Consider the following 23,498-nt stretch of genomic DNA (forward strand, 5'->3'; position numbering starts at 1 on the left):
ATAAGGTTAGGGATGATGTTCAGCGTCACAGACTAAAGTCTGATTTGGTAAACTTAGAAAATAAAGAGTTATGTTTCTCTGATAAAAGAATCACTACACAGAACATTATGATGAAGGAAATTCTGAACACATTTCTAAAATACTGAGTTTAAGTAAACAATTGGCTTCTAGAGCTGAAAATGTATGGATTGTCCTTCTTGGATAATGCAGTTATCTTTCTCATAAGAAAGAGACTTTTTTGGTCTCTTTCATCAAAATTTTGTTTATTCGTTCATTCACAAATGTATATGTATATATTTATCCACCATCTTTCATTGAGTGTCTATGAAATGCCAGACAGTATACTTTCCCAAAATTAACTATCACATAGTTCTTTCTTGGCATTTTTTGTGTGTGTGTGTGTGATTTTAGTGGTTATTGAAATAACCATATGTATTTCAAATGCTATTATATATGTATAAGAAACATTTTATAGGAATGTATAGACTTAATAAATCATATTTATTAAAAAAAAATCAGTTTCCTAAACATGTTTTCAAATATTTCTTAGTAAGTGCTTATTAAATTGAAACAACTTTCTCAAATAACATTGAAATATAAATACATCAACAACATTCAGTTTATCAAAATGGATCCGAAATACACTGTGGTAATCCTAATTATAGGTGAATAGTGATTATTTATGTTTTTTTTTTTTTTGTATTTTTTAACATCTTTGTTTCAATTCTTTGTTAAGTTAAATTGTATTAATTTAAATAATTATGGAATAATCTAGGATAAAAATAAAATACTGAATCAAGAAGCAAATACTATTAAATAATTTCACATGCCCTCCGAAAAGCTATGCAAAGTCTTCCTGAATTGGTCTTTCTCTTTAAAATGAATATAACTGTAACTACTCCTCAGTAACCATGGACAGAACTATTACTTAGATCACTCAGAATTTAACCCTCGGTATGCCTACCAGCAGGCTTTTAACAAATGTTTCAGTAATGGATGCATGAGCTGCTGTTCAATTGATTTACAAATTAGAAGAAAGGTGGCTTAAATCATTTTACAAGCAAATCTTAATTAGGGAAGCCTTTAATGGATATATTACTATCTCATGTTAAACTCAATTATGAAGAAGGGTTGCTCTTTTTATAAACAGAGGAAAAATCATAGCTTTATCTGTTAACAGAAAAACTATCCAATTAAACTGTATGTACAAAGTTTACTTGAGAAGTAAAAGTTCTAGAACAAGGCAGCATTCCAGACCAAAGATGGTACAGGAGGCACCAGACCTCCACATGTGCAGGTTATGTTTTTAATCACTGAAAAGTAAGTGACATACAGAAACAACCTGATTGACAACAGTTGGCATTTGCATTATATGGCCTTATTTGGGCAGCTTTCAGCCTGTGATTGAATAAAAGTTCAGCTATCATTGAGACTCAGTTGCTTGATTATAAGGGTATTTATATTCAGGTTAGGTGAAAATTTGTGTATACATCAAACTAAGCTTCAGTTCATTATGTAGCGAGGCCACTGTGGGTCCAACTTTGTCACTCAAGTATGGAGACAAATTAGGCCAAACTTATTTCAGTTTAACAGGTTGAACATTTCATAGAAATTAGTTTGTATCATAGGTTTTCATTTTAAAAATATGTGTATATACACACATATTCATAAATACATACACATACACACATATCTGGTCTCTCAAACTCAAATTATCTGCTAACTTGGAGCAAACCAAAAAGTTAATTAAAATTTAATACCTCTTAATGTGCTAGAAAGGAAGTGAAAAGCTGTTTTTCAATACTGTTAGATGGGAAGAAATTTTACATTTTTTAAAAATAAAGTACTACACACATTATCTTATTTAAAGCTGCATGAGTATTAATCCCTCAATCTCAGTTGCTGATATAACAAATTATAATATGTGTTCACATTTTAAAAGCTCCCATTTACCTGAAATGATACTTTTCTATTTCCAGGTCACACTTAGAGTTGGAGTAGTATCTGCCAGTCCAACTAGATAGAAAAGCTAGCAATATTTAATTATTTCATTTATGGTAGTAATTGTAAAACATAAAAATAATGAACAAAACTTCATAATAAGATTATTAAATAAATAACATAAAAGTTGAACTAAATTTATGATTGATGAGTGTAAAAATAGGAAAGTATTTATACTTATGACTGCCCTTTAACAGCTCTGCTTCCACTTGAGGCATAACTCTTTAGATACAATTAGTGTGGCAATTAAAAATGTAAAATTTTAATCTTGTCATGTATTTTTGTGGGTCCACTGCAGTTTGTTTTATTTAATACTATGTATTTAATAATTTATAAAATATATTGTTACTTACTTTGATCTTTCTGCCTAGGACAATAGCAGAAGCCTTCTGTCATATATTGTTTCATATTATCTCCGAAATTTTGATGAGGTAAGATCATTTTTACGTATATTATTTTTTTGTTCTTTCTTTAGGTAATTTGGCAGTGCTTTTTGTTGTTTTGCTTTTGTTTTTACCTTTGCTGCTGTTGCATAATTTTTATTTATATCAATGCTGATTTGTTTAAAAGTAATATTTGCTATTTAGGATGCTGGAAAAGAACAGTGTGTCTTTCCACTGCCAGAACCACAGGACCTTTTTCAGGCCTCACAGATGAAGTTTGAAGATTTTCAAAAAGATCTCAGAAAACTGAAGAAAGACTTAAAAGGTAACATAATTTTGAACTTATATGTTTTATTTATGCTTTTTTTTAATGAGAAAGGTAGTGTTCTCAATGGTTTTCAGGGAAGTAAATTAATCTTTTGTAGCCTTGTAGGACACAATTTTAGGGGTATGTGGCAGTAGAAAAATTTTGTCAATTTATTTATTTATTTTTTGTTTAGAAAGTTGAGTTGAAAATTTAGATATTTAATAGTATCTTGGTTTTTTGAATAACAATCAGGATCAGGTTTGCATCTCATTTTATTTTATAGCCAAGAGCATTTGCTGCATGATATTCATGTCATGGTTGGACACAGATTATATCATTGTTAAAAGATAAATTGTCCCTACTCACACTTCCTTAATATACTTGCCTAAGGTTTTGTGGTTTGTGAACTTTCCTGAAAACAAAGTATCTTATTATATATGTATGGTCACAAAACACAGGGGCATACTATTTTATTTTCAATCAAGAATGATTTCAACTTTTTCAGAATCTCATTGAAGTGATCTTTCACCCTTGAAACATATCCCTGATTTCACTCCTTACCTCATCCTTTATATTGTGGATCGGTTTAACTATGTACATTCTACCCTCCTCTGATATTTCTTCTACTATGTTTTCAATGTGTTCTACTATTGGAGCAACTTGGTGTGTTTGGGGCACTTTGTTTTCTTGTTTTTTCATAGTTGTTTGTGTTTCTGCCCATTTAACAGTATGGATATGAGGCAGTACAATTTCAATCTAAGTTATTTTGAAGAGAGAGAGTCTGAAATTCCTCAAATTTCTAAATTTAAAGTAATATTTACACTGAAGCAAATAGTTTGTAAATTTTTTTTTCTGAATATGATCCCTTTTTTCTGTTTTTCATGAGGTTACTCTTGTTATAGCATTGAAAATGCCCCAGTTATCTATTTAAGCCATTCATAGCTATTAAATATAGAAAGGGAGTGAATAAATATATGTGAGATTTACATTTGATATTGTATTACAAGACACAAATAAGAGGCCTGGTAACCACTGTCCAGGGCCAAAAACAGACACATAAATTTTTAAGAGACTCAATTCCAATTTTTTTTTTTTTTAGAAACCCATCTGTAATCATGTTCTAGTCACAAATATTTTTACAAAAATTTCAATTAACATAACAAATTCATAGAGTTTGCTTATAGTTCTTATGTATGCAGAATAATTCACACTGGGCAATTGCTGAGTGCTATGGGTGCACAAAGACTCAATCGTTGTTGAACAGGGCCGAAATTCTGTCACTTCCGTAGCCTTCTTCAACCTTTCATATAAGTATACATCAATTGAAGCCAAGAAAGATTACCTTAACTTCCTTTATTTTTATAATAATAACAACGATTTTAAAATTTGTTACATTTGTATAGTATTATGGCACTGTGACTTCTTAAGCCAGTAGTGGTGGCACGGGCCTATAATCTCAGTGACTTAGGAGGCTGAAGGAGAATTACAGCAGTTTCCAAGCAAGTCTCAATAATTTGGAGAGGCTCTAAAGCAATTTAGTGAGACCCTGTGTCAAAATTTAAAAGACATAAGGGAATAGATGTAGCTCAGTGTTAAAGTACCCTTGGGTTCAATCCCTAGTACCTCCCACCCCCAAAAGAGTAAATTCTTAAACTGATAGAAAACAAAACCTTTCTTTCTATAGAATTTATCCAATTTATCATGCTTCAAAATTATGATGGATATTAGATAGACTTACTTATGAAATTTTACACACACACACACACACACATACACTGATGTGGTGATAGGGCGTTTCTGGGGATACAGAAAATATTCCATACTCTGATCAACAAGTCAGTCTTGCAAGATAGGATGTAACTTTTGCAGTAATTTGATGGATGAGAGGAATAATGATTTTATTTATTCCCAGGGGTTGTATTGTTGCTTCCGTTGGTACCTCCCTTTGGAATACCCCATTTTCTTTTAGTATCTACATGCCTTCTTTCTACAGGTATTAAATACGCATGTAATCCTGAACATTTGGAAAGTTCTCACGAGACCTGGAGCTAACCTGAAAGTGCTAATAACCCTAGATGATTGATTTCAGAAAGATGAGCAGCCCAGTGCCACTGAATACCATTTCCTTTTGTGCTTTCTTTAACAATGTGGTAGCTACAGAAGACAAAATATTGAAGGAGCATCTTAGCAATTTTTAATTGCCTCAGAAGATTAAGGAGATGATTTTAACCATGAGGGTTTATACTTTATGTAGAGAAACGAGGAAATTGAAACTCCCATACACTTCATTACCAACTATAACATTTGATAGCTCAGTGTCTCTCCCACTTGCCCATAGGTTGCCACAGAAGTGGGAAATTCATGACCAAATGACTATAAAAACTGCTGGATTATGTTAAATTTGAAAGGAATCCACAGTATTCTCCAAAAGAAGGGTTTGCAGTAGTTCTCCAATTCATTTGACCACAGAGCACTTTTTTCATAGAATGTGTGGTAGGCTCTGCAGTTGGTAGAACACATTTTGAGAAATGCAGTCCTGGTTCTGTGTTAATAACAAAAGCATGCACTTGCCTCTGAAGAGCTTGCAGTGAAGGAGGGGAAATGAAACTTTAGTTTGTGAAGTAATGTAATCATATATTACTGTTCTTTTAAAATGAGATCAGCTTGGAGAGCTATTTACCAGGCTGTCAAACTCTGAGAATTAAAAATGACAAAAATCATAATTTACTTCATGTTTTGCTTTTCAAAAATTCAGGTCTTTGAATAGAAGATAAGATGTTTGAAGACGTGAGGAAGGAAATTTTGTGAAACAAAATTTAAATCTAATTTCTGGAAAATTAGTATTTATCAGGAATAAAGCCATTCACATCATTTGACCAATGTAGCCTATCAAAAGTTATTATTTTAAATGATCATATTAAAGAATTTACTTAAGAATACTTAAACAGCCTGACCATATTTTTAGAGGCAATTTGTTTTTAAGTAGGTTTAGAAAATGGGGTAATGGCTGGGCACACACTATAATTCCAGCAACTCTGTAGGCTCAGGCAGGAGGATCACAAGTTCAAGGTCAGCCTGGGCAACTTAGTATGACCCTGCCTCTAAATAAAAAAAATTAAATAAAAAGACCTAGGGATGTAGCCCAGGGATAGATAGCCCCTGGGTTTAATCCCCAGAAAACACACACACACACACACCAAAATAAATAAACAAACAAACAAATAAATTTAAGCAGAGGATAATTTATAAAGCATTTATTCCGAAACTTTTTATATAGTAAATATCAACTATTTATCATAAGATGTGATTAGTGAAGTCACTCATCTACTGGCACTATCATTCTGTTTCTGTTTAGAGACTTGATTTTTATTTCTCAGGAAAAGCTTAGAAACAATGTATTGTAGCTTAGATATTTTAATAAGACAACTGAATCTCATTCTGGCATTTTATGAAACATCCACTTATTTCTAAGATTTTCAGAGCTCCTCAGGGTGCTTCCTGGTTTTCTGAACTCAGTGACATGTAGCTTGTAAAGCAATCTGATCTGCTTTTGATCTCTTCTGGCTATCAGCAGCTTTTTTTTTTTTTAATATGGTCAGGCCAAATGATGGCTTCTGTTGCAGTGCCTTTGGGGGTTAAGAATTGTGGCACTTGCCACGTGACTTAAATCAACTCAACATGCACATAGCATTGAGTAATTAAGTTACCAGTTAATGTTTTGCTGCAAGAATGTTTTTATGCATATTGTTTCTCTCTCTCCCTCACCCCCCACCCCCATCTCCTGGACCTGCTCCCCCTTCTTGGAATAAATGCTTTATAAATTATCCTCTTTTTAAATTTAATTGTGTGTGTGTGTGTGTGTGTGCGTGCGTGCGTGTGTGTTTTCTGGGGATTAAACCCAGGGGCTATCTATCCCTGTGCTACATCCCTAGGTCTTTTTATTTCTCTCTTTCTATCTTCTCCCTCTCCCTACCATCCTGCCTCTATTACCTAGCTTGAAAAATTGTTTAAAATTCATTAACTGAATCATCAGATTGAAGCAATTTCTGTGTCCAGAGGCATACAGAGAAAAACAGTATTTAAACATACTTGTATTACTAAAATTGTTAGTTTGTAGATATTGCATTTAAAATGGTAAATTGCTAATATTTTCTTTTCTTCCTTATTTTTGAGAGAAGAAAAAAATAAAAATTTAGAAAACTGTTTGTGTGATTCCTAGGGATTAAACCTCAGGGCCTTGCATATAGTAATCACATTCTTTACTATTGAGTTATAACCACTTAAAAATAAATTTTTATTATGATTTTAAAATTTGCATTAGTTTATGATGGGAACTTTAGACAACACTGAAAAATATAAAGAAGAAAATATATTTATCTTTACTCCTACAGTCCAATGATAAATAATATATTTTGGTATGTTTCTGTCTGGTGTGTATATTGCAGGTGCATAAATTATACAATTGGGCCATGATATATATAATTTTTGCTCATTTGATATTCTCTATAGCAGGAGAGTTTAAATTACTTATATTTGCATTCTGTTTTCTTTATGGGTTGTATGTTGTCTTGATACATTTTTCACTATTCTCTCCTTGCCTATTTCAATAAAATTTTGGAAGCCATGTATAGTATTTCTATTTAATTTGTTGGTTCACTATAAATATTAACATATTTTCTTAATTACACAATTTTATAACATGATATTATATCATGTATTTATCTTTCCAAATAAGAGTTTTAGAACATTCCAACTAATAATTGAGCTCCTTCCATTTTTCTTTTCATGTTTTTCCAGACTTTTAGTACTGTCAATTCCTTAGAAATTGCTACTATATTGTAATTAATAGGTGATCACCTTTATGAATATACTTAATCCATTATCATACTACGGTTGACACATGTGATTTTTCCCCTTCTCAAGTAGTATTCTTTCTAAACAGGCTAGTGAATGTTACACTATTTGTCCATTTAGTTGACTAAAAATAACATTTCTTTCTTTGTTGAGCCCATGCACAGAGCTGGGTTTCCAGTAATTAGGCTGGTTCCATTGCCCCTGTGTGTGCTCTCGCTACCACAGGCTCCCCAGAAGCTCAGCTCTCACTTTCCCTTCCATGTTCACAGTCTAGAGTATTCTTACTTCAATCCTATTTATTAACTTGGGTTTCTGTACTATTTTTGATCCAAGGAAATATTTACATTTTTGAGAACACATCATGTCTGTTTAGTTTCCTCTTTTTATGTTATCTTTCATTGCTATTTGTTTTCAAAAGAGGGAAAACTCAGTCCATGAATTCCTCATTCCATTTACTAGATGTCTGTAGTCACTTTTATATCTTACATTTTTTCTCACTGAAAATTGTAGCAGAAACATTTTCCCATGCCATTTAATATATTCCAAAAAACATTTAGGTTGGTTTCATAATAATCCATCTCATGATTGTGCCTTAATTTAGTGAGTAATTTGATTCTTGTAGTGAATTACTCTTTCCAGTTTTCATTACTCTTAAATTTATGTTCTGTGGAACATCCTATTCATAGTCTTTTAAAAAAAAATTATATCTCTGGATGTTTCCTTAATGTAGATTCTCAGATTTATGTGTACTGTATCCAAGGGAATGAACATTTTTTCAGGCTATTAATATTAACAAAATTCTTATAGAAAGATAATAATTAATTTTAAGGGTAGATGGCTTCTTAATAAATAATAAAATTTATGATATTTAGAGCAGCAAGAAATTTGAGTCATTATAGTCCTTAACTATAATGATATGATATTTATTAAGTTAATAGAAAATGAGAAATCAAAGTATTTGAGCTATCTCATCATATACATAGAGTAACATAAAACAATGGTGATATAAATAACCAGTATACAATATAAAATTTATATTTAATATATTTTATAATAAATAAAATAGATTTATATATTATACATATTACATAAAATATATTTACATTTATAATATATAAGTATAGTAGTTAATATTTAAAATTTGTATTAATTAGATATTGTCACTTTGTTTAATGTTTGACAGCATGGAACTCTTCAGGGAGGGTTCAATGTTGAGTGTTCTTAGCTCTTAGCACCTGCCTCATGTGTTCTTGACTCAGTAACTGAATTTACAAAGTGACAACAAATGGATGATAAAGTTTCACATAACTAAAGCACAGGGCACTCAACAAAGTGGAATGGGAAGATGTCCAGTCATCTTTGTAAGGGCCTTTGAACTTGATTCTGTATTCATTACTTAGCCATAGGAATATTTACTTTCACAATGATGTATACACTCATACCTGTATTTTTGATAGGCTATCCTGAGGAACTTGGGAATGATAGTTTAGAGACGTTGCCTAGCCAGTCAGAGATGTTGAGAGTATAAGTTAGGTCTTTGTGGTAGGAATGAAGAGCAGAAAGAAATTTGTGAGTGTTTGAAAACACATTGTGTCTGGATTTGGTAATAACACAGGGTGGAAAGGGAGGGTACAAGATGACTTTAATTATAGCTTGGATATCTGCAGGCAGGCTAAACCCTACAGAAAGGAATGCGGATGTAAAGGAATCAATAGCCAATGGTTTTGATTTTAGACAAGGATTGAGATGCTCACAATTATTTTATGACATTATAAATGTTTCAAGGTGGGTCAGGCTTTGACTTTTTTTCATAATAATCCATCTTTTCACACAAACCATTTCAGCATGCTTTTATACATTCATGTTTTGATTCAGTGTGCCTCACCTACTAACAATGAGTCCTGTGGACTTTTTTATTGTCTAGACTATTCCTACAAAAATCAGGAGCATCCTCAGCATAAGAAATATACAATGTGGGCTGGGGTTGTGGCTCAGTGGTAGAGTGCTTGCCTAGCATGTGTGAAGCACTGGGTTTGATTCTTAGCACCACATATAAACAAATAAATAAATAAAGGTCCATCAATAACTAATTTTTAAAAATTTTAAAAAAGAAATATATAATGTAAAAAAAAAATCCCTGTTAAGAAATACTTTAACTAGGATATAGGTAGGAACCAGAATATTTGAAATTACAATGTTGTTCAGATATGGTATATAAAAGAGTACAAGGGATGCTAATAGAATCAGACATTAGTTGTTGAGTTTTATTCTTTCTTTTTTTTTATATGGCATTTTTATATGACTCCATCTTTGATATATGTAAAACCAACATATGTGTGTATAACATATTTCTCAAAATTTCATTATTCTTATATTCTTATTTAATAAAATATAGCTATATTTTCACTGCATGCAATATTCTTTGTTGGAATTATCAAGTATATATCAAGCATGACTATAATGTAGGGAGCCTGATTCTGCTTAAGTCAACAAAGTTTATCCAAATATGTTCTCCTTAAAGCCAATTGAACTCAGAACTGGTATTTATTGAATTTATTGCCAAGATATTTTTCTTGATGCCTGGAGGGAAAAGATAAATGATAAATGGCCCTGTATTTAAATTATTCACCACATTCATAGTTGAGAAGCCAAATATACAAACATAATTGTACTGTACTACAGTTATAACATTCAGAAAATAGGAAAAAAAAAAGCGGATTGGAAGGTAAGTCTGATTCTAGCTAATTGGTTTGGGAAGGCTTGAGTTATATACTGCCATTAGAATTGAATCTTAGTAGTGCATGCCTGTAATCCCAGCATCTAGGGAGAATGAGGCAGGAAGTTTATGAGTTCAAAGCCAGCTTCAGCAACTTAGTGAAGCCCCAAGGAACTTAGAGAAACCCTGTTGCTCACTCAAATATTAAGTCTGGGGTTGTGGCAGTAAAGCTCCCTTTTACCTGAAGTATCAAAAAAAAAAAAAAGTATTGAGTCATAATGTATGACTACCAAATAAAAAAATTTTCGGAAAGACATTTGAAACTTCGGATTATGAAGAAGGAAGTGAAGGGAGGGGAGGAAGTGTGGTGATAGGAAGGACGACGGAATAAGATGGACATTATTACCTTATATACATGTATGATTACACTACCGGAATGACTCTGCACCATGTACAACCAGAGGAATGAAAAGTTGTGCTCCATTTATGAAACAATGTATCAAAACATTCTATTGTCATGTATTAACTAATTAGAACAAATTAAGTAAAAGAAATACTTTTTGTATAATAGTGTAGACAATTTACATAAGATTGTTTTCCCATTAAAAATTTTTAATTCTGGGGCTGGGGATGTGGCTCAAGTGGTAGAGCATTCGCCTAGCATGCGTGAGGCACTGGGTTTCATTCTCAGCACCACATAAAAATAAAATAAAGATATTGTGTTTACCTAAAAAAAACCTAAAAAATAAATATTTAAAAAAAATTTAATTCTGATTTGTCACCATTTAAATTGTTTTTCTAAAAGAAGCACAAATTTATGAAACTTGATTTTTTTTAGAAATTTCTTTTAGATGTAGATGGGCACAGTGCCTTTACTGTATTTATTTTTACCTGGTTCTGAGGATCAAACCCAGTGCCTCACATGTGCCAGGTGAGCACTCTACCACTGAACCACAATTTCAGCCCGAAACTTGATTTTCATTAATCAATTTATCCATTCAACACACACAAACACAAGAAAATAGGAAAAAAATTTGAATAGGTGAATCAGTGCCTTAACTTAGTGCTTATTGGCATTTCATGTAGTCCCAAATATACTGACCAGTGCAGGAGTACAGGGAAATATAAAGCCTTAGAGATCTTTAGGGTCCAGATTATGAAATCTCAGACAGGCAGAAAATCTCTAGATTGTTACAGTGTGTGTGTGTGTGTGTGTGTGTGTGTGTGTGTCTGTCTGTCTGTCTGTCTGTCTGTCTGTGTCTGTATAGGGGCTGGGAAGGAAAAGGAAGAGACAGCATTTCAAACAGAAAAAAAAAAAAAAAGTATCTATGTGCCCTAGCATTCTTGAAACACGGTAAGCATGAGATGAGAGAATGTTTTCTAATCATGAAGGCTCTACAAGTGTATATGTTTTTTGTAAAGAGTTTACATTTTACTCAATGCACTATCTACCCACTGGAGGATCCTATTTAGGGAATTGGAGTGATATGATTTATGTATTGAAAATGCTGCTCTGATAAGCATAGAATTTGGGAAACAAGTTAAGAAGGAACTCAAATAAAAGATGAAAGTGATTTTGACCATCATGGGAGACAGAGAAAAAAAGAACTAAACAAATGTGGGCGTTTTGTTTGTTTTCCAGCACTGGGGATTGAACCCAGGGCCTCACACATGCTGGACAAGTGGTCTACCACTGAACTACATACCAGCCATTTTTTTGTTTTTGCTGTTTTTATTGTTTTGTTTTTGTTTTTGAGGCAGGATCTTGTGAAATCGCTGAGACTGGTCTCCAACTAGTGATCCTTCTGCCTCAGCCTCCCTAGTAGCTGTGATAAAAAGCATGCAGCACTATCTGCCCAGCTCTAAACAAATCTTTCTAATTTTAGGGGCAGTAAAGTGATAGAAAGTAGCTATTCAGAATTTTTCTATAGGTAATATATAAGTGACTCTTACTGAGTAAGTAATACATAAGTGCCTCTTATTAAAATGTATCCTTCCATGATTTCCTTCAAGTCAGTATAGCATGTGGGTTACTATAATGTCTTACAGTTTGAGATGTTCACATTTCTTTCCATAAGCTTTGAAACCAATATTTTCATTTGTAATTTTTTTTAAATTGAGTTGCAAGTATTTCTCTTCACTCCTTCCTCACAAAATGTATATGAACTTAATTCAAATAAACTTTTTTTTCAGAAACTTTTGACTTTTCCTACAATTAATGTCTTGAACCTCCATTACTTGCAGTGATTTTGCTAGTGAAAGGGAGACTTTATTAGAAGAAAAATCAAGTCGTTGATTATTCTAAAATTTTTTACCTATATTCATACTTGGAAAAAATAATATTATGCTTTCTCTTTTGTTACTGATCACTTGATTTTCTGACCCAGTCATCTTGTGAAAACCACAGCTGATTAAAGGTGATTAGTTCTGTGATATTTTGAGTTAAGATTTGTTTTATAAATTATTAGTATTTTGTTATAATGTGTACTTTGCAAAATATTTTTCTTTTTGTGTCATAGCCAAATTAATTCAAATCCATGAGATTCTGTTTTCTACAGGAACTTAGTACATGTGTACATATATGGCACATGTTAATCATGGGCTTAGTTTCATGGACAGTAATCTCCATGAGAATGTTTTATTCTCTCTAGACTGAGGTCCTAGAATCATTTCCTTTCCCATTTTCAACTGGCCAACTCTTACTAATCCTTCTGAATGAATGTTGGCTAAAATTTAGAAACAGCTAAAATGTACCTATTCTACCAGTGATGCTCTCTGATGAACTTCTGTGGAAGAATACTAATGAAAACACAGTGGTAGCTACATAATAGTGATTTGTAGAGATGCCTGAAAATATGTTAAGTGTGTGAATGTGTGAATGACTTTTCAAATTATACTGAGAATTTCATCTTAGGAAACACTAATGATTAGCATTCTTTTAAAAAATATTTAAAGTCAGAGAATGTGAAATACTGTCAAAGATGTAGACTAGTAAGAACTCTTTTACACTAATGACAAAAATATAAATCAATGCAATCTCCTGGAAAAATATTTGACAAAATCTCATTAAGTCTAGTGTGGCCATTTTCTCTGACCCAGTATTGGGCTCCCAGATATACATATATGTTGAAATATAAATTATGATATCTTCTTCCAAAGAACAGTGCAGCTGATCAAACTGTATTTGCTTGCATTAAAATGTATAAATCTTGGGCTGGGGATGTGGCTCGAGCAGTAGCACGCTCGCCTGGCATGCGTGCGGCCCAGGTTCGATCCTCAGCACCACATACAAGCAAAGATGTTGTATCCGCCAAAAACTAAAAAATAAATATTAAAAAAATTCTCTCTCTCTCTCTCTAAAAAAAATATGTATAGATCTTATTAATACCATCTTGAAAAAAAGGAGGATATAAGAAAAATATAAATAGTATGATTTCAGTCTTTAAAGTGTATATATGGATATCTCTATCTATCTATATAATAATTAGTTGTTTAGGGATCATGGGAGATGAGAAACATAAAATTTGGGGGCCTGAGGAAGAATGACATTGAGGAACACAGTGGTCTCTTCCAAATTGGTTATGTTCTGTTTCTTAGAAATTGAGTACATAGGTATACATTTGAACTTGTGTCTTCTGTGTGTTATACATTCCTTTATATATAGGAATTTTTAATAATTTAAGAAGAAAGGAAAATAGGAATATATTTGATTTAGGTTTGAAATTTAGTAAACTGGGTTACAGATAGCTGAGACTTCTCTATTCTTATGAAGGATTATATAATTTACCAAATTGAAAAGTAAATATAATTCAAGAACATAAGAAATTTTATTAAAAGAACAAAGTATGTTTAAGAAGACTGCATGTTTGTAGATTTGTGGTGTTAATAATATAAAACCATTCTTGGGAAAAAGTCTGAAAAACTGCCATATGTTCTTGTTAATAATTCAAACAAATATTATTTATAAACATATAGTAAAACTAATATTAAATACCAGTGCCAGAAAGCTATTGAGTACTGAGAGAAACAGAATCCATTAATTTGGTCACTATTTATATTAGTTCAGAGTGAAGTTCAAAAAAAAAAATCACATGATTTTAATAGAGGCCCTAATATAGTAAGGTAGTTTTAAAGCTAAAATACAATAAATCTTTATAACTGACATTTCTTATTTGACTCTTTCATTTTAAAAATGTTTATTTATGTTATTCTAAAGTGATCCCATTTTTTCCTCTTATAGCTCTAAAGTTAAGAATAAATAGAAAAGATTTATATTTTTTGGAGACATTTAAGCCGTACTATACCCTTTTCCAGGCAAGCATTTCTTTCTGTTTTCTCCCAACTTTGGTTCTCCATAGCTTTTGAGAGATCCCCATAAATGATTATATTCATTTCCAAAACTCAGAGAAGAAAAAAAAAAATCAGAACAGGACTCATGGAAGATTCAGACCAGTATCTAGTGCAGTAGAAATGTTATTTTACCTGCTTGATAGAACATTTCTGCTTGTAAATCCCCCCATCTTGTTTGCTTTTGATAATAGATACTATGTTGTTGACTTGGTTATCCTCATGATTCTTTGTCATTTTCAAGCTTTTGCCACCTTTCTGTGCTGAAAGTGGGCTTTGTGACACAAAGCATACAACCTTGCATGTATGTCTGTTGGAATTCATGATTTCTGATAAGCTCACTAATTTACCAAGGACACCTAAAATTTTTCTACTGTGTTCCCAAAGTTGGAACTTCACAGAAGTTAGTGCCATTTCTAATTAATGCAAGTAGAACAAAAATGACACCATGTATTAAGACACTCTAAAAAAACATTAGGCCAGGCAGGGTGGCACATGCCTATAATCCCAGTGATTCAGGAGACTTGAGGCAGGAGGATCTCCAGTTCAAAGCCAGCCTCAGCAACTGTGAGGAGATAAGCATTCAGTGAGACCTTGTCTTTAAATAAAATATAAAATAGGGCTGAGGATATGACTCAGTGGTTGAGTACCCCTGAGTTCATTCCCAGGTACACACACCCCCAAAAAGCAAAAACACATTAGCCCTCCCACCAAATCTTTTGGGTGCACCCTTTGCTTTCTTTGCGTTGCAGATGAAATAAGCAGGATTAGCAAGATTCAGGAATTTATCCAAGTCCCCAGGTAGTCAGCAGTAAATACACAGTTCAAATCAAGTTCTACCATTTTCAATGTAGAGTCAATGTCTAGACTCTCAAGGTATGCAGCTTCTTCATTTGATCTTACAAAAATCCTTTCCATTTCCTCATGTAACTTAATAGAATATTAAATGATGTCTAGATTCTAGTTATTAATTCAGAAGAGTCCTACAGCATTTGTTCACTTTCTATATAAATCTCCTCTTACTGGGAGGGAAATGTTAGAGATTATTACAACTGTGTTGATGAATTGCTTTGAATTCCTCAAATAGATTTAAACATGTCAAGAGTTACTATTCTTTTTTCCTTTCAAGATATGTTTAGTAGACTTTGAAGCTTTCCCAAACTCTAAATCCATAAATCCCCTAATAAGTCCTTGACTTGGTTCCATTTCTTTCTGACACTTATTGTTCCTTTGAATGAGAGACTAGATGGTGCCTCCTTAAGCATTTCAACATCTCCGTGTACATTTCATATACTTATTTTCTCATAATTTATTCTTACCATTCTTTCCTACTCCTGCATCTGTTTCTCTTCCTTCTTTTATGTGGTTCTTTCCATACCTCCCCCTTCATTCTCTTTGTGAATTTAAGAAATTCAAACTGACAAGACTTTTGAGTCCTGACACTTTGGTTTAAAGGTAGCTTTTGTTAATTCTCCATTCATATGTCCAAGCTAGAAAATATTTCCACCCAGAGGTGGTCTGTCTTGAATTTCAATATATTAAGCACTGAACAAGATATTTCTCTATATCCTGAAAACAATTGCCTGGTAAGCATTTTAGTCCGTGTGAAAAATATGTTTTATTACTAAGTATTTATTACTAAGTCTCAGTAACTAATTTTATGCCACAGTGGAACCCACTAGGAAGACAGGATTCCTAAAGCAAATCGCAGTGGTGGTGGTATATCTGTTTCAGTTGGTGGATGTCAGTCATTACATCCTAATTGTGTGGGACCTTTAGTAAACTTCTTTTTGTAGATGAACATTTGCCATGTCACTCACTTATTCCTGTTCCAGCATCAGTGTATCACCATTGGGAGATATTAACAACTGATAGAGACAGTACTACTCCATAGATTTCTCAATAAGCAGCTTCTAGGGCAGTGATAGGTAGCAGCAGTTCCACTACAAGGTATCACTTAATAGCATTTTAGGGGACAGGACATATGAAGCCAGGTAACTGGTCAGTAACACCAAGATTCTGCACCAATTTCAGTGGCATTTGTACCGTTGATAAACATTAATTATCATATAGTCCTCTTAAGCAGGATTTTGCCATCTCCTAAAAAAAAAGTGTCAGATGCTTTGCTTTGAATGAGTTCATACATGCTATATCATAGGATACATTGTAAAAAGTTTTAAATTTTATAGAAATCACTTTGTTTTCTATATGAAACATTATGCCATTTTATTTGTGGCATTTAATTTTAAACTACTTGTACAAATCCTAAATGGTTAAGCAACTTTAAAAAAAAATGTATTTCCAGCAACACACACACACAAAAAAAAACCAACTTTATTTATTCTAATTTATTATACATGACAGTAGAATGCATTTTGACACATCATACATAGATGCAGTATTTTGGGGAAGTGGCCAGGGCTTCAGTCGGGGGTTCTTCTTCTTGCTCAGGAGGATGTAAGCCACCTAAGAAATTAAAGTCTAGAAAAATTAGTAAAGAATAAGAGACAAAGTCAAAAAGATAGTTTCAAAAGATGGAGTCCCTGATAGGTTCAGTCCACACATGAGCTAGAGCTAGAAAATTAGAAAATGGCTCCCTTAATTTATTTAAGAGGGTACATCAAAGGCAGGGATAAGGTTTCAGGAGTAGAGTCTTGCTTCATGATGTCTTACAGTCAGCAGGGTGATTGGCATCATGGCAGTCACACCTATCTCAGAGGGACTGTGTGACTACAGCAGGTTACCCTATCTTGGGTGCTGTGTGGGACCTTTGGCAGAGCTTGAGTAGGGCTCACAATGTGTCTGGGCAGTTAGCCAGAGGAAATGTCCACTAGAAGTTCCCAGATACCAGATTCTCCTATTCATTAGTCTGTGTTGCCAATGTAGTCCACATACAGCCCACAGATGAGTAGAACTTCTCATTCTTCTGGTTGTACATGATGTAAACTTATACAGATCATGTAATCATATATACACATAGGGTAATAATACCATTCATTCTGCTATCATTTCTACCCCCATATCCCATTTCCTCCCTTCACTCCCCTTTGTCTAATCCAAAATACCTCTATCTTCCCTACGCCCCCATCTTTTTTTATGAATTAGCATCCACATATCAGAGAAAACATTTGGCCTTTGGTTCTTTGGGATTGGCTTATTTTGCTTAGCATGATAGTCTCCAGTTCCATCAAATTACCAGCAATTCCACAATTTCATTCTACTTAAAGGCTGAGTAATATTCCATTATGTATATATACCACAATTTCTTTAACCATTCATCTGTTGAAGGTTGGTTCCATAGTTCAACTACTATGAATTGAGATGGTTAAGCATCTTTTTAATCCTTTAGGATAGTATGGTTTTAGGGATGGACATAGTTGAAGACTGTTTTTACCACAGGTAAACTATTATAAGCAGGTTTGTTTGTAGTTGGTATATTTTGATTATTCTATGATGCCCCATCTCTCATCTTAAATATGGGTTAAGATAATGGAATAACAACCTTCTATAACAATCTTCTATAACAATCTTAAGAAAGTCAAATATTTTTACTTATTTGAAGAGTAGAGCTTCTAAATCATCTTTTAAAGTTTACATGATATCTATTACTGACCAGTCTTTCCCATCACCCTGAAGAATCCATCAAACCATCATTAAAGAGATACTTGCATCCTCAGCTTTAGAGCATTTAGACTCTTAAACTTATGCCAGATGTAAGTGAAAACTAAATTTTACACACTCTCTGAGACATAGTTGACTAGGGATCATCCAAGCCAGCCAATGTCCTCCACCAATATCTATACATGCTGTGTCACCATCAATTATAAGGTGTCTCTTAAATGAGATGTGTTGTAAGCAATTAGACTTTACTGCCAGTAAAAAATGTTTTATATATATAAATATATAATTTATTCTGAGTTGTCTCTATAAAAATGTTATTCTCACCATAGGAAGCCTTGCTGTCAGTACTTTTTGAAATTTAGAGACAAGTGCTCAGATTCCTATTTGTGTGGTATTACTAGACCAGAGGTGGTGGTACAGTTAATAACTGATGCCAACTATGTATGAGGTACTGTTCTATGTGCTAAAGCACAGATAAAATCATTTGATCTTCACAGCCCTGTGGATTAGACACTGTTAGGTTCTCCATATTATGAACGAAGAAACTGATTCGCAAAGAGGCTGTGCACTAGGCAGTGATACACAACTAGGAAGTTAAAGAGCCAGGATTCAAATTTAGTCTCCAGGGACAAGCTCTTTGCTCTGAGGGCAGACTCTTCTGTTTCCTGCTACTTCTGTCAATAACAAGGATAATAACAATAATGGTTTAAACTTCCATCGTCCTCACTGTCTAAGTACTGATTCTGAGTACTTTATCTATATTAACATATTTATCCCTTGCAGTAGCCCTAAAAGGCAGGTTCTCTTGTTATTTGTGTATTACAAATGAAGAATCGGAGGCACAAAAGAGCTAATATGTTTTGGAAAGTCACAGCTAATATGTTTTATCTACCTATAACCCACAGACTGGAATTGTTCATAGAAGTGCATTGTGTTTGAAAATATTATCAGTTGTATATGGAGGGTGATGAAAAAGTTGAAGAGTTCTCTTATGGGAATGATTACTTAAACAGCAAAGCAAAAACATGTTAAATATATAATTTTAATTTGTTACCAATGCATAAAAATATTAAAAAGTATCATGTGATGTTTTGATACATTTCCTCTTCCAACATTTCTTCATGGTAAAAACATTCAAAATTCTTTCTAATAATTTTTGGAATGCCCAGTACATCATTTTTATCTATTGTCACACTGCTGTGCAACAATGTCCCAGAACTTATTTCTCTTGACTGTAACTGAGTTACCTACAGATTAGTAGCCGTGTCTCCTCTGCCACTAGTAACTACCATTCTGCCCTAAACTTCTGTGAGATCAATAGTTTTAGATTTCCCATGAGTGAGATTGTCTATATAATGTTCACTGACATTCTCTTCTTTGGAAGGATATACTGGTGAAACACCTGTTGAAGAACATACTTCCATAAGCATTCAGTTTTATTTAGCTTTGTCATGAGATATAAACTAGTGAACTTAGAATAAATGCAATGTGTGGCAACGTCAAGACTTCCATCTTCAAACCAAGATATTGGGAGTTTTCTATGTGTGTGGCATCTCTGTCCTCTTTCATCATATTTGTGCAATAGGGAGCAATTTTGAGATTAATTAATAGACATCTAATTGTCAGGCATCTGATTTTTCTATAATCCATCGTTCATATAGAATGTTCCCAAAATACTGTGTTTTTCTTAGTTTGCAGTTGTTCTTAATGGTCTGTCATTGGCAAGACTAGACTGTTTTGAGTATTTTCTGTAAGTTATGAAAGACTTGTGTTCATTTATTTATTGTTCTTTCAATGACTCACAGCACACCTTTGTTAGGCAGTCAGTTCTGGAATTCTTGTGTTAATTAGCCAAGATGGTGACAGATTCCTGTCAGCTTCTGGGTTTATTGATTGATTACTTCCCATTTCTTTCTCACACTATTCCAGGTTGTCTTTTGTCCCTAGTACTACTGAAACTATTGGTAACTGTTTGCCAAATTTAATGGACATTTTATGTCAACCCCTATCTTATTTGATGTCTCTGTTGCATCTTACTGACTCTTTTAAACTCATTATTCTGTTAGCTTCATTAGCGCCACTCACTTTTGATTCTTCTGTTAACGTCTATTAATTCGTTATAAGTCTCCTTATTCATGGCCTTCTCTCTGTCTCTCTCTCTTCATGAAAGTTGTTCTTCCTCAGTTATTCAGCTTTGATACCCTCCTTCTCTCTGTACATGCTTCAGCCTCAGGTGGTCTTATTCTGTCATTGCTCAGATCTGCAAAATCACACATCTATGCTTGTTGGAAAACTACACCTGGAAGTTCCACTGGCATCCTGATCCCAGTAAGTTCAAAACCAAGTTCATTTTCTTTCCTCTGAAAGTCACTCTGCTCCTACCTCCTCTATCTCCATGCTACCAAATTTTAAACTCCATTGGCATCCTTCCTTTACTCCTTCCTTCACTCCTCAGTGCACATTAGAATCACTTTGTGAACTTTTTTAATGAGTCTTAACCTTAGCCATTAAGTTTCAAAATAGCTCAGCTACAGCCCTGGCAGATGAATTCTGAAAACACACCCCAGGTGCTTCCGAAGTTTGCACCTTTGTGAGGCACCACTCATTCCCATTCTCATCAGTTTCCTAGCTCTGCTAATTTTAACCCCTAAATATTTCTGAATCTGTGTCTTTCTTTCTGTGTGTGATTTTTGCTTTTGTCAGTACATGTCCATGTTAAAGGAAGGTAGTAAAGCCAGACATCATATTTTTGGTGCTTCTGTGTTTTCTATTTGGTTTTCTGCTGTCAAACAGTAACAGACAGAGATTTGGTTTTCCCAAATCATAGGTTCTGTCCCAGATCACTAGTTTCATGAGCACTGAGAGACAAAATAAATACACAAGGTGACTCTTTCATGGTGCAGATTTAGGAGGTGAGGATTAAACCTAAAACCAACAGTTGAGTCTGTGACACCCACCACATAGCATATGTAACTGATTTTGACATAGATAACAGCTCCCTCGCTGGGCTTGTGCTACAGGGTTTTTTTCCTTTTCTGATTTTGGGTGTTTTGTTTGTTTGGTACTAATTTCTGAAGACCAAATAAGGGTCAAATCTCTTTGCACTTAGACCTATTTTTTAAGCATCCCACTGCCTACATTGATCTGCTGTAAGTAGCTTCAGTGGTTTCTCTTTCCTGTAACTGAATCCAGGATAACTTACAAAACCAGGCTTAAGTGGGAAACAATTTGGTTTTGGAATAAGGAATTTTCTCATCTACTCAACCTTGTTTCTTCTCCTTTGTATCTGCTCTGTGGCTTCCTTTATATTTGCTGAGGCAGGTTTGTAGATGCCAGTGAAACCTGGAAGCACCAACTCTACACTGTGATTAACACTGATTGAACTTGGAAACATGTAGGAACCTCACTGAAATATTCCAATTCCCTAAAACAATAACCAGATTCCTCATGATTATGGTTCATTTCAGGAAATTGTGTGTGATGTTCTGGGTTTATTGAGCAGTGATAACCCCAATAAGCCAGAAATCCTGCATTTTTTAAAAAAATATTTCCTCTGCCATACACTGTGCCACTGTGCGGATGGCATTAATGTCCAGGAATCTGTTTTCCAGTGGGAATATCTGAGAGACTTTTGTTCCTCCTTTCTTCTGGCTGGGGTTTTCTTTGTATTTGGAAGCCCTAATACATGCTTTCCAATATTAGCCCTTTAACACGATACAGAATCTTTTTGGCTCAGAAAAGTCTTTAAATTAAACAAAAGTTGACATGATTAGAATTACTCGGTTATGCCAACAGTCCCTTAACAAATGTTTTTTAATATTTGGATTTGACTGTAATGCAAGTTTTCCAAGAACTCTATCTTTGTTCTGTTTTTAATAATGTTCTAAATGACCCTTCAAGTTTGTAAGATTGTAGTGTTTGCAATTTTTAAAAAAATTTACATAGTCACATACCAATTTGGGAGACGATAAGTACTAGCCAGGATGACATGTTGGGAAACAGAATGGACTACAATTACAAATGAGATCCAGTTTTCTGATAGATTTTCTTATTCCTTATATGTTATCACATTGAACACATATGCTGTATTGAATATGTAAGAGTACGTAAGCATTACACACATATGAGAATATATAAACCCTAGAACTTGATATTCTACTTTTGTATTTATCCAACAGATCCTTCCTTCTTAATATACTAAAATAGTAAGGAAACAACTCCCTACAAACAATTGTACACCAATAATTGTGATGCTTTTACTTCACAGTGAAGAACTTTGTTAATTTGGATTTGGATTTTGGTGTGCCTGTGGTATTGTAAGCCATCCACCTCTGGAGACTCATTGTCTGGATTAAGGAAATTTATGACCACGGGCATAGTTGAAAGCACTTCTCTAGGTTTTAGTATTTCTGTATTTCAAACACTAGATACAAAAGATGAATAGGACAGTTCTTTGTTTGAAGGAATGTGAACTGTAATCAGAGCAAAGATAAACAAATAAATGGAATGAGGCATAAATAATTAATGATTATAATCTTTTGTGAGCTTCCTGAAAGCCAGCTTAGTACTTAGTACTTCAAGTTCGACTCCTAGTTGAGACTCAAGATAAGTGAACTTAAGGAACTCTAGTACAAGAATATATAGCTAGTAGTAGAACTAGACTTGGATACAGGTCTGTTTTATCTAAAGCTTTGCTTTCATCCTATATCAGTTACATGTTCTATAGAAAAGGGAAGTACAAAGTTGAGGGGAGGTTGAACCTCTTAGCCTAGGAATTGACAGTTGAACCAAAAACTGAGGATAGATAGATAAATAGAAGTTTTGGACAAATTTGAATAAGTATGACATTTTACAAGATGTTTACTATGACAGATATAATTAATGTGTCCATTCATTCCATAGATAATTGTTGAATGCATGGTTCCTGCCAGCAATTATTCTAAGTACTGGCAATACAGCAGAGTGAATAAATGAGGAGTGGTAGGAGGTAAAGGTAGAAATCAGTCCACAGACAGAGCAGACTTCTGTGACAATAAGTTTTCTATTAGTATATACAAGTTTTATATTAATATACCTTGGCCAAAGAAAAATTAAAGACTGTATAGTGAACTCATTTTGGGGGGACAGAGGCTTTGTCTGTCCTGTTTATGACAGTAGCCAGAGTGCCTGGAGCAGTACTGTGAATGCAAAAAGTAGTTGATCAATATCTGTGTCATGTGTGAATAGATTGCTTAGCAATTAGAAACTGCTTAAAGACTCTGGGAACATC

At 33.6% G+C, this 23,498-nt stretch overlaps 1 protein-coding gene across 1 annotated transcript in view; it reads left to right on the forward strand.

The window, feature by feature from the left end:
- Positions 1-23,498, forward strand: part of Fmn2 (formin 2) — a 377,915-nt gene that overhangs the window by 248,278 nt on the left and 106,139 nt on the right. Inside the window, exons 12-13 of the mRNA XM_046432483.2 lie at positions 2,373-2,432; positions 2,589-2,709. Of these exons, the coding sequence (XP_046288439.1) occupies positions 2,373-2,432; positions 2,589-2,709 (181 nt within the window). The remainder of the gene's footprint in view (positions 1-2,372; positions 2,433-2,588; positions 2,710-23,498) is intronic.

The sequence above is a fragment of the Marmota monax genome, unplaced genomic scaffold (genome assembly GCF_021218885.2).
Source record: "Marmota monax isolate L192 unplaced genomic scaffold, Marmota_monax_Labrador192_F-V1.1 WCK01_AAM20220418_F8-fsc00090, whole genome shotgun sequence".
NCBI classification, from domain to species: domain Eukaryota; kingdom Metazoa; phylum Chordata; class Mammalia; order Rodentia; family Sciuridae; genus Marmota; species Marmota monax.